Genomic DNA, 12,718 nt, shown 5'->3' on the forward strand with positions numbered 1-12,718 from the left:
ATGTCGGGCCCCGGGCCGCGGGAGCCGCCGCAGGCGGGCGGGCCGGCGGGCCCCGAGGGCGCGGACGCGGCGCTGGGCGAGGCGGGGCTGAGCTTCACGACCACCGACCTGAGCCTGGTGGAGATGACGGAGATCGAGTACACGCAGCTGCAGCACATCCTCTACTCGCACATGGAGGCGGCGGCGGCCGACGGCGAGCTCGAGACGCGCCTCAACTCGGCCTTCCTGGCGGCGGCGGCGCCGGGCGCGGCGGCGGGGGGCTTCGCGGCGGCGGGGGCGCGGCGGCGGCGGCGGGGGGGGGCGCGCCGCCCGTGTACCCGGTGCTGTGCCCGCCCGCGCTGGCCGACGGCGGCTTCGCGGGCGCCAGCCCGTGCCTGGGCCACATCGACTTCCAGGAGCTGCGCATGATGCTGCTGAGCGAGGCGGGCGCGCCCCCCGCCGCCGCCGCCGAGAAGACGCCGGGCGCCGACGGCCCCCCGGGCGCCCCCCGGCCCAAGGCGTCCGACGGCGCGGCCAAGGAGAAGGCGGCGGCCGGGGAGGGCGCGCCCGAGGCGCGGGCCAAGTCGGCAGTGCGCGTCCGCCTGGAGGACCGCTTCAACAGCATCTCCGCCGAGCCCCCGCCCGCCCCGCGCGGCGCCGAGTCCCCGGAGCCGGGCGTGGCGCTCAACAAGTGGGTGCCCACGCCCCGGGCGGGACGGGGACGGGGAGGGCGCGGCTGCGGAGGGAGGACGTGGGTGCGGAGGCCGCCAGCTTGGCCTCTCAACGGGGAGCAGGACCTGCTGGGTCAGGGTGTAGACAAGGCGATCCTGTGCAGAGGGCGCCAGCCTGCCTGCCTGCGGCTGGATCTCAACAGGGAGCAGGACCTAGGACCTACTGGGTCTGGGTGTAGACAAGGCCACTGGTCTCCCTCTGGCTGGCGTCCCTCAGCAGGGAGCAGGTTCCCGGGGTCTGGGTGTAGGAGACTTGTTGTGAAGCTTTGAATATACAATACAGCTTCAGCCTGCAGCAGGATTGCCAGCCCACGGTGATCTCCCCAGGACGAGTATGGAAGAGGAGTGGCCTCTCTGCTTGGGTGACTTCTCAGCTTTCTATCCGTCCCCACTGTGTAGTTTTCCCCATTTTGCCCATAGTCATCAGATTTTGGAAGATGGCCCCAAAAAGAGAGATTGCTGTCAAGGGTGTGATAGGAAGGGAGGTGCAACTAAAAGATGACACACGGCCCGGTCTTCCTCTGTGAGAAAGAGGAGACTTTGAACCATCCCCAACAGCACTGGTTGATTGTTGCAGAGGTGTCCATGATGAGGGGTGGTGGTCCCAACAGATCTGAGGTCCTCTCTAGAAAATCTCACATGACCTATTAGAGTGACAGTAAGTGCGGGGTCTCAGGACACTTACCTGCCTCGAATTCTTCACATTTCTGGGTTTTCTTTTGTCTTGGCAGTTTGGTAACTCTTATTCGACATCCATCCGAATTAATGAATGTTCCTCTTCATCAGCAACAGAACAAATGTACAACGTTAGTGAAAAATAAAACTGCTGCTGCGACCGCCGCTTTGCAGTTCACTTACCCGCTGTTTCCCACAAACTCCTGCTCCTCGGGCGGGAGCGCCAGCCTCTCGCAAGCACAGGTGGGCCGACGACACGTGGAGCTCTGCTCTTTCCTGTTAAACGAATTTATTTTAGTTAAGTACCAAGGATTTTGTTTTTCTTTGATTGAGCTTAATGACCTTTTAAACTCCAGAGTATTTATGTGATTTGGGAACATTTTAAAATCCTCAGTGCACCTAAAGTTCTTCAAATTGGATGTTAGTAGCTTTGTCATTACTTCTGTTAAAGTGCATTTTATATGTGCAGTAAAGAGAAGATTAAGTTGCATATTGATGAAATTCCTGTTGCTTCATTTTTTCCAGAGTTCTAGTAACTCCTGTTCTATACTTGAAGCTGCCAAGCATCAGGATATTGGATTGCCTAGAGCATTTTCTTTCTGTTATCAGCAAGAAATTGAATCCACTAAACAGACTTTAGGTAGTAGAAACAAAGCTTTGCCTGAGCAGGTTTGGATTAAAGTGGGAGGTAAGCAACACGCAGAAGGTGGCAGGTATTCTGTCCTGCCTGGGTTGTGTCCTCCATGTCATCGTAGCTTTGGGCGGGTGAGGGAGAGAGGTGGTTTATAAACATGTGAGGTGATCTTGGAAGCGCATTTGTATCTGAGGGATCCTTCTTCCAACTCTCTTCTCATCATCGCACTTGGAACATTCTTTTGAATTTTGAACATCATTTTTATACTTGGTATGGAAACATTGAGTTTGGGGGCTGCCTTTTCTTAATAGTAAACTAAACTCCTTAAACAGAAAAATGATAGACTTACATAAGTTTTAAGCTATGAAATTACTAAAACAATAGTTTTTGTTTTTTTCCTTATTTTGTACTTCGTGAGTGAGGGAGGAGTCTGAAATCTGCTAAAAGCTTTAGGAGACAGTCTGCAGATGGGCAAAGATTGACTTGAGAGCAAGAGACCATAAGGTGATTCAGAAAGTTTTAGAAATAAGGAAACTGCAGGAGGCAGGCTTTGCTTACCTCCAAGGTTAAGTCTCAATCCCTTTCTCCCTGGAAACAAATTATTTTTCAAGTTATCCAACAAAATAACACAACTTACACTGAGCTTCTCAAGAGCTAATGAAGATAGGATAGGGACGGAGTGCTCCTGCTTTCTCCGTGTCAGTAATTAATTTTTCCTTGTTATGAAATTTTATGCAAAAGTATATGTTTACATTTGTAAGGTATAAAGGTTAATATTAAAATAGTCCCTGTACTGACTACTCAGCTTGGGGGATAAATATTACCAATACTTGTGAGTCCCCTCTGGGTTTCCCTTGAAAAGTGATCAGTGCTCTGAAATCTGTGTTAGGCGACTCTTTCGCTTTAGGCAATTGGGCTTTCGTGGCATCTTGGGAATGCTCATCACCACACATACTACTTAGATGCCTGCTGTTCTTTGTTTGATGGAAATTTGACATATTTCTGTAGCATAAATAAAAGGTATGCTGGGATTACTGCCTTTGTGGGGAGCATCACGTGTAAGATGAGGGCATATTTAGTCCTAAACCACTTCGGTTTTGTCGTCTTCTGAGTATTGCAGTCAGAATGTCAGCTGTCATATTAGCATAATTGTATGTAAAGAAAATCTTTCGGGGGCCGGCCTGGTGGCACAAGCGGTTAAATGCGCGCGCACTGCTGCGGCCGCCTGGGGTTCACTGGTTCGGATCCCGGGCGCGCACCGACATACTGCTTGTCGAGCCATGCTGTGGTGGCATCCCATATAAAGTGGAGGAAGATGGGCATGGATGTTAGCTCAGGGCCAGTCTTCCTCAGGAAAAAGAGGAGGATTGGCAGATGTTAGCTCAGGGCCGATCTTCCTCACACACAAAAAAAAAGGAGAAGATCTTTCAGAGAAAATATTTCCAGCTTTTTTTTTTTCCATTCTGAATATCTGGAAAATCAAACATCTTCTTGGGTGCTCTACTCAAAGATGACAGTTAACACCTGGCCATGGAAGAGGGGACTTCTGAAAGGTTACACCGATCACGTAAGACTCGGAGTGTTTAAATTCAGTGGTAGGGTTACTTTCGGGTCCGTGGCTTGGAGCCTGGGGCTTCGTGCCGAACTGCGGCAGTCGTGCGGCTCCTCCCGTTCCATTCTCTGCGTCCTGCACCCACTGATGTTTCTCTTTTGGATTGAAAATGCCAAAAAATATACTTAGCATTAATGGGGGTAAGTTAAGAAGAATAAAAAATTAAAATACCACTTTTTTCTTGTTTTGCAAAGAAGAAGCGCTATGTAAACAAGCCATAAATAAGAGGAGTCGGAGTAGAATCCGTCCGCTGGACACACACTTAGAACGAAGAGCGCTGGGAGAGATTCAGAACGTGGGCGAAGGCTCCATGGCCGCACAGGGTGCCTGGCAGTCCGCGGAGTCCGCGCAGTCCAACCTCGGGGAGCAGACCCAGAGCGGGCCCCAGGGAGGAAGGTCCCAGCGTAGGGAGAGGCACAACCGCATGGAGAGAGATAGAAGGTAATGCGTGTGGTTGATTGCCAGGCCGATTTGTATGTAGTTACTTAGACATGCGAGCGTGTTACAGTTATTAGTACTAATAGGCAAGTTATCGCATAGAACAATACCTTAGCCATTTCTGTGTTCAAAGGAGGAGGGCCGGCCCCATGGCTTAGCGGTTAGGTGCTCGCGCTCCGCTGCTGGCGGCCCGGGTTCGGATCCCGGGCGCGCACCAACACACCACTTCTCCGGCTATGCTGAGGCCGCGTCCCACATACAGCAACTAGAAGGATGTGCAGCTGTGACATACAACTATCTACTGGGGCTTTGGGGGGAAAAAAATAAATAAATAAAATCTAAAAAAAAAAAAGGAGGAAAAGTTGGCAAGAGTGAACACTGACTTTGTTTTGCTAGGTGGGTCGGGGTCCCAAGCTGTGATGGTTCACGAGGTCCCACACCCCCAGGTGTGATGGTTCTGGAGAAGGACTCATGGCTTCGATTTATTACAAGAGAGGATCCAGCAGCATTAGCCAAGGCGAATGGGGAGAAGCACTAGGGGACCAGGTGCAGGCTCCCGAGCCCCCCCCACTAGAGTCACAGGATGCACTTCCCTCCCCCAGCGCCAAGCTCTGGCCACGTGTGAGGTGGTACCAGCCAGGAAAGCTCACTAGGGACTCAGAACTCCGGGGTTTACTGGGAGCCTGTCTTGTAGGTGTTCCCTACCTGGCACCCAGCCAATTTCCAGACCCCCAGAAGGAAAGCCAGTGTTTGACATAAGCTGTGTTGTTTGCACAGGAAGCCCCTCTTAACTGGTGATGGTGGGAACCCTCTACAAGTCTCAGTTCCCTGATGGCTGTCAGGGCTGGCCGTGTGAGCAGGTGTCCTAAGCAGAGCTGGTCTACTGGCTTGACTCTTTCCTGCACACAAATCACTGGTTTTTCTTGGTTCTTTTAAGAACACTGGGGAAGGAGGAGGTTAATGCTGTTATTTAAGGCGTTTTATTGTGGATTTTATTTGTGCTATTCTTCTATGTAGATTTAACAGGTGGTTAATTTTTCTCTATTTCAGCTGGATTTTTACATGATGTTTCCCTAACATACAATTAATTAACTTATTTATTGAGTACTTTGAACCAATTTCTGTTTTAGGCTCAGGAAACATAGATGGAGCAAGACACATATTCAACTTTGAAGCTACAGTGTTGAGCTAAAGCCATATCGTTTCTGTTCAAAGGTGTACATTAGAGCTAGCCAGCCAGCTAGATGCCTTTCTTAACTGCGTGTACACACGCATTCCAACCAGAGGACTTCACTGAACTCACCGTGAATTATGAAGGGCATTTTTCCTGCTCTGACGTCTGTTTAATAAACATTTAACGAATACCTACTATGTGAAAACCGTCACACTATATGTTGACAGTAAAAGTTTGAATTCTTACCCTGCCATTTCCTAGTTTAACAACCTTCTGCAAATTCTTTACCTCTCATCTCGAGTTTCTCATCTATAAAAGAGAGATATTACCTACCTCATAGATTTGAGATCAGAATTAAATGAGCTGATATGTGAAGGGTGTCAGGCCCAGTGCCTGGAAGGTAGAGAGCACCCAGCTGTGTTCTACCTTACGAAGTCTCTACATAGCACTCCAAGTGTCCAGGTGTCCAGGCGTCCAGCTGGGAGGCTGGGAAGATGGGAAACAAGACTGTCTGGTAGAAGTGGTTCAGTGGCGGCTTACGTGGGACTCAGCATGTTACTAAATCGGGTTCGCAAAAATTAAAGATGGTCTAATAATAAGACTCCAGCTGTGATTTTAATTATCTCTAAAAGACCAGTTTTCGGGATATTAACAGGCTGGTAGTCTGTGATCCTTTTTGAACCAGGGCCCCTTGGAGAATCGAAGCCGTGAATCCTGTCTGTGAGTGAGCTCCCCGGAACATGAGGGCAGGTTAATAACTGTCGGGTGAAAGAATGCTCTTCCCAGAAAACCCACACGCAGCGTTTTGCTTCCAGTTTCAGGGGTTTGGACCTGCCCGTTGCTCCTGGCCTGAGAAGTAAATAGGGAAAACTGCAGGGAATGCAGCCGTGAGGGGAGGGCGCCCCGAGGCAAGGGGGTCCCAGGAGCAGCAGCGGCAGAGTGACGGGCACCCAGCCTGGAGGTGGTGGTGGGCACTTCCCCAGCACTCAGAGTCCTTGAGAAATACGAACCCTCTGCTCCTTGGGTTTGTTCCAGCCTCTCCATGTGATGCTTTGGATTTTGACTGTAGGCGCAGAATCCGCATTTGTTGCGATGAGTTGAATCTTTTAGTCCCGTTCTGCAACGCCGAGACCGATAAGGCAACAACTCTTCAGTGGACCACAGCGTTCCTGAAATATATTCAGGAAAGACATGGAGATTCTCTTAAAAAGGTTAGTATGTAGGCTGGGTAGACTTTCAGAATTTTATAAACTTATCAGTGTTCTTATCCTTTTTCCCCTGAGAATCCCAAACTCTCCTTTGTTTCCTGGAATCTGATGTCCGACCCTGAGTCCACTATGAACAAAGCTCTGCTCGTTACTGAGGTAACTTGTCATTTACTAAAGTGACTCATTCACTAAACTGCAGAATACAGATGACTGAAATGTCAGTGGTCGGGTAGACTGAGCGCCTGCCCTCTGCAGTGAGTTGTGCTGGGGTGGGAAGGGGTTTCAGAGACCTGTAGGGTGGGATTTCTTTTTGCCCTCAGAAAACTTTGTAAAAGGGATGAAGCAAGAATAGCTTAAAAAAAAAAGAGGCAAATAAATGTGAAATAAATAGTCTGGACTTCAAACGCATCCAGAGAAGAGACACCTCCGTGGGTGGGTGGCTGGGGATGACTTGGGGGCTCTGGGGCCCAAGCGTCTCAGCTCCTTAGGATACCAGCGCCACCTCGACCCTGTCTGTTTGGTCCCAGGCGATTCCCAGGCAGCGAGCTGGGCTCCTGCAGGACTGAGCGCTTGGCGTGTGAGTCCAGCCCGCCCCCTCTGTGCTGTTTCCCAGGAAAGAATGGAGGCGTTCGAGGCCTTGGGGGGACCTCGGTGCCAGGTTCTGGCCTCAGAATTCTGTGGGTCGGGATGAGTGGTGAGGAGGCCTTAGTGAAGTGAGCCCAGAGCGTCCTGATTCTGTTCCTTGTCCAGAGCTGTTGTGCAGCAGCCGCTGTTGACCGCAGCCCCAGTCTGATCAGAGGACTGAGCTGAGGGTGGTCTCACAATTGTGGAGCCTTTTTAACAAGAGCATCCTGCATCAGGTCCTGGAAGGGCCTGAGAGGGCTCCTCCCCAGCCAGAGGGCCCCCCTCTGGGGCTGTGTGCGGACAGTTTGTCATCTCGGTTTCCCTTTTCTGTGTCCACGTGACATTTACATCTTGTGAGTTATATAATTTCATCAAGTTCCTTATTTTCATTGTACGTTTAATTGCATTTTGAAATAATACTTATGTCAAATTTGTTCTAATTGGATCATTTATGGTTATTTTTAATGCAGTTACCCTAATATTTTTTAGAGGTAGACTATTGGTTTATTTTAATAAAATAAAGCTTTAATATTTTTAAAAATGACTTAATGTTTGGCTCTGTGTACCTACTAGTAAACTGTTATTGATATAATTCATTCAAATATGATGGAGGTGTTTACAACAAAAAAAACTCATTAACTATCTATATATATACTCAAAGATTAAATAGATTAAAAACTCATGGGTACTTTATATTATATATATTATGCTTCCCGGATAATTCTGAAATTTAATTACATGGAACTTGTGGATTGTTTCTGGGTCGGATGGTAGGGCCTGTCAAGAAACAGGCTGAAGTGAGGTCAGTTAGCAGTGTGTGGACTGGGCCTGAGTGGCCGAACCCTGTACTTAGTTGTGTCCGTGGCACCTTCCCCCTCTTGCTCCCATGAATATTTTGTTCTTAAAGATACAGTACATGAGAGTCTCAGGTGATTTTCCTGAATTATCTTAGTGCATATTTCGTCCCACAAATCTTTCCTTCTCCAACCAGGCTTCTGTGCAAGATGCTGGGGGCACTTAGAGTGAGACAGAGACCCTGCTGGCTGGAGGGAGGCGGTCACCAAGGAGGCAGGGAACAGAGGTCTCTGTCCTGTCTCAAGGACGAGACCCTGCTGTGCGGGCCCCACCTGCAGAGGGGGCTTCTTAGGTTGGGTGCCGGGGTGGGGCCCTGGAAGGTGGCATGGTCTAACCGACAGTTTGCAGAGGTCACTCGCTGCTGTGTGGGGAGAATGGACTTGGGAAGTAGAGGTCGGGGTTGGGGGGGAGTGAAGGCCAAGACCCTGGTCGGGAGGCCACAGGCGCAGCTCCCCAGGACTGGCCCAGGGGCAGCGGTGGAGTGCGAGAGGCACGTGGCTTGAGCATGTATTTGTTGGCGGTGCCAGATGTGGGATGTGCTGGAAAGAGGAATCAGGGACCACTCGGGTTTCTGGTTGAGCATGAGCAGCTGGATGGGTGGTGCTGTTTACTGAGATGAGAAGATGGGAGAAACAGGGTGAGGTGGAGCAGAATACATGTTCTATTTCGGACACACGAGGTTTTCGGTGCCCAGGAGGTGGCAGGTGGACGTGTGGAGAAGGCCATTGTGGTTCGTGGTTGACAGCAAATAGTTCACCTTGTATTCTTTTTCTAATGCACCTACAGAACAAGGAATACCTGTATACCCATCTCCTCATCTCAGCAGTTAACATCAACCACACTTACTTCATGTACACACACACACACACACACACACACACACACACAGATATTTGCTGTACATTTTCAGACAGTTACAGACATCATGAACCTTCACCTCTAAATATTTTCTGCATGCATGTCCTAAAAAACTCTGATGCCATTATCATGCCTTACAAAGCTGATAGTAATTTTCTCACATCATCCAATACCCAGTCCATATTCACATCTCCCGAAAATGTTTTACAAGTGACTTTTATAGCTGGGTTTTTTTTCCAAACCAGCATCCTGTATCTAGGAATGCATTTATGTTTTCAGGCTCTTTAAGCCTCAACAATCCCACCCCAGTTATTATGATGTTGAGATTTGAGATCAGGCCAGGTGCCTGTTGAATGTCCTGCATTCTGGATTTACATGACTCACTTTATTTATTTATGGTAATTTTAAATTTTGCTATAACTTCAGACTTACAGAAAAATTACAGTAGTACTAAGAGCTCCTTGTATCCCGATGCGGTTCACCCAGAGTCACCAGTGTTAACGTTTCACCCGCTTGCTCAGTCTCTCTCTGTTTTTCTGAGCCATTTGATAGTAAATTGCAGACACCATGCCCCTTTATTCCTAAATACTTCAGTGTATATTTTTAAAGAATAAGTACATTATCTTACATAACCAGAATACAATGACCAAAATCAGGAAATTGAGCATTGGTGTAATATTGTTATCTAATGACAGATTAACATTCAAGTTCTGCTGTTGTCCCAGTAACACCCTCTACAGCTTTTTCCCAGTCAGGATCCAGTCCAGGACCACAGCTACGCGTTGCTGTGGCAAGATGACGTTTTGGAGTCGTCAGGTGAACCTCAGTGAGGTTTCCTCTCCAGGCTGCTGGCCAGCTGCCCCCTGCCTCCCTCTCTGATCCGTCACCGGCACTGATGGGGCCAGGGGCTGCTGCTTCCTTCTGCTTTGCCTTCCCCCTCCGTCCATCTGAAGTCAGGCGAGCCCTGCGACCCAAGCCGCCCCTTTGCCCCCTCTCCACGGCACCAGCCCAGGTTCTGCGGTGCGGACATGCTGCTCCCACTCCTGTGATCCTGCAGGAACTCTCGACTCACGACCCCTGCCGCAGCCACCTTTCTCGGCTCCTCTCAGTGCAGAGCCCCAAGGGATTGTCTGTCCCCCGGGGCCCTTCTCCAGCACCCTTTGGTGGCCAGAGCCCTCTTTAGCCAGTGAGGGGTCTGCGGGTGAGCGTGGACCGCTCCCCGTTTCTGTCTTCACTGGCTTCAGGCCACCGCCCTCGCTGGCGTTCCTGCTTCCTCCCTGGGCGCGCCTTCTCTCCCTGCCTTCTCGGTGATGGGCGCCGGGCTTAGTCCATGGTCCGGGTGCTGAGCTGGGTTCCCAGCAGTCAGTGCACAGCGTCCACTGATCCCCGTATTGAGTGAGGTGCCTCCCCCACCTGTACACGAGCCCTCCTTCACCCTCTCCAGGCAGGAACCCCCAGCCTTTGGCTCCCAAGGGCAGGGAGGATCTGCGCCTGCCTTGGTGGGTGGGCCCAGCATGAGGAGACCCTCCTCGCAGTGCTTTGGCCGCCGCTGCTTGAGCGCCATCTCCACCTGCAGAGGCCCTGGGGCCCTCCTCCGCAGCCTCAGGCTCCACCAGCACCGCTGTGGGCTGTTCCTCCCGTTGCTGTCGGTGGGCTGGTCGCTGGCCCTCGGGGTCCTAGTGAGTTTGTGCCTCCTTTATTCTTCCGTCATTCCCGAGCTGCTTCATCTGTGCCCGGATTCCCCCGATTCCTGGGGGATCTGGCCATGTTCTTGGCCTTCCCAGGGAACCGGCTGTGGTCTTGTTCTGCTCTGTTGGATTTTTGGGGGCACAGGAGGCAGTGGTAGTGTTTTTTCTATTATAATTTTGCTTTTATTGTAATTATTTAAAAACCTTACTTTTTCTATTCTTCCCTTCTTTCTGTTTTTTGAGTTTTATTTTTCCTGCTGTCTTGAGTTGAAGTTTAGTACTTCATTTCTTTCCAGTCTTTCTGAGCGGGGCGTGTAAAGCAGATTTGTCTTCGTGCTCTTTCTGAAAACTTCCCACAGGTTCAGATATAATGCTTTCATTGTCTCCAGATACCTCGTAATTTCGTCTGTTTGCCTCTTCAACACAGGAATTCTCTGGAAGTTGGTGTTTAATTTTCCACATATGTAGGGAGGGGGTTTTTCCTGTCTTTTTTTTGCATGTTTCTCAAACTTATCACATTGTGGTTAGTGAAGATGGTCTGTATAAAAAAGCAGTTTTTAGAAGACTTCTATTGTGACCTCGTATGTGGTCAATTTTTAAAAGTTGTGTGTTTATTTGGAAGGAATGTGCGTTCTCCGTGTGGAGAATTCCGTGTGTGTATCAGGCTGAGATTGTGGTTCAAACCTCGGCTCCCGCGTCTGCCCGGCCTGCTGTCCCCAGGGTCCTGTGGGACGGCTCGCGCTGTGATTGGATTTGTCACCTCCCTTAGAGGTCTCTCGTGTTTGCTTTCACGGGTCCAAGCTTTGTGAGGTGCGCACATGTTCCGGTCCGTGGGTCTTCTCTGTGCGTGGTTGCGTGTGGCCGGTGATGTCAACCTGACGTGCCCTCATTGTTTCCTTTAACCCTTTGCCTTCAGTTCTCTCTTCTCTCCATTCAGACAACACCAGCTTTGTTCCCCTGCATAACTTCCTGGTATAATTTCCTGACGTGTAATTGGAACTATCTCTCTTTTTCTTACTAATACAGTTTTTATTATTGGCATTTTCATATTTACAAATCTAAAGTGAATATCAACTTTGGTCAGGTGTCATCTCAAGGTGATTTGATGAGTTGTAAAAATCTCTTAAAACTCAGTTATTTAACTTATGTTTGGTTGAAAATAGATGCTAATTGAGAGAGTCGAATGACAGGTGTGCACCTCTGGCTCGGCTGAGCGGGGCTGGGGGCTGGAGAGGGCGCTCGTCTCCTGCTCTCACAGGCACCCCTCTGCCAGTGAGTCGACTCCCGACTCCCGGGGATCCTGTAAGGGTCTAGGTTGAGCTGCAGCTTAACGCCTGTTCTGGGGAGCTGTTCAAAATAAAGATGGATGGCTAGGGCTAGCCTCCCCATTGTGTCAAGATTATTTAGAAAATCTCCCAAGTACTTTCTTATATCTGAGAAATGATTATTTTCTTTTTTCTGACTTATGCTTAGTTATTCTCAAAAGTAAATTCTACCTTTTGAAATATAGACAAATATTTTATGTTTGGGCTCTGGGTATTAAATATAGGAAATTATCAAAATGTGGTTTATCTTAAATTGCATTGAGACCCTAACACCTTTTAAAGTTTGGGAAGAAAATTAGAGTATCTTTATGTGCAAATACAGCTTCCGAGGTAGGGAGTGGTTGCCTTGGCGGGGATGCCACCTGGGCTGTGGACAGATGGTGTGCTGCAGCCCTTCCAGGTGTTGAGAAGTTAAACCAAGGGCAGCAGAGCCATTTATACATCCCTTCCTGGACCTGAATTAAATAGAAACCTACTGCAACCCAGCAACAAAAAAGACAACCTGATTCAAAAATGGGCAAAGAACTTGAATAGACATTTCTCCAAAGAAGAAAAACAAATGGCCAATAAGCAAATCACTGATGAAAAGATGCTCAACATCACTGATCATCAGGGAAATGCAAGTCAAAGCTACAGTGAGACACCACCTCACACCCATTAGGAAGGCTCCTATCAAAAGAACAGAAGATAACAAGTGTTGGCAAGGATGTGGAGAAATTGGAACCCTTGGGATTGCTGGTGGGAACGTAAAGTGGTGCAGCTGCTGTGGAGAACAGTCTGGTGGTTCCTCAAAAAGTTAAACATAGAATTACCACGTGATCCTACAGTGTCACTTCTTGGTTTATACCCAAAAGAACTGAAAGCAGGGACCTAAATGGATACTTGGACATGAATGTTCACAGCAGCATATTCACAAT

At 49.2% G+C, this 12,718-nt stretch overlaps 1 protein-coding gene across 1 annotated transcript in view; it reads left to right on the forward strand.

The window, feature by feature from the left end:
• TCFL5 (transcription factor like 5) overlaps nucleotides 1-12,718 on the forward strand; it is a 15,198-nt gene continuing 2,480 nt past the window's right edge. Inside the window, 6 exon segments of the mRNA XM_004430516.3 lie at nucleotides 1-273; nucleotides 276-670; nucleotides 1,442-1,628; nucleotides 1,911-2,073; nucleotides 3,826-4,072; nucleotides 6,313-6,454. Of these exon segments, the coding sequence (XP_004430573.2) occupies nucleotides 1-273; nucleotides 276-670; nucleotides 1,442-1,628; nucleotides 1,911-2,073; nucleotides 3,826-4,072; nucleotides 6,313-6,454 (1,407 nt within the window).

This window comes from Ceratotherium simum, chromosome 21 (genome assembly GCF_057802395.1).
Source record: "Ceratotherium simum simum isolate JZ-2026a chromosome 21, ASM5780239v1, whole genome shotgun sequence".
Lineage (NCBI taxonomy): Eukaryota > Metazoa > Chordata > Mammalia > Perissodactyla > Rhinocerotidae > Ceratotherium > Ceratotherium simum.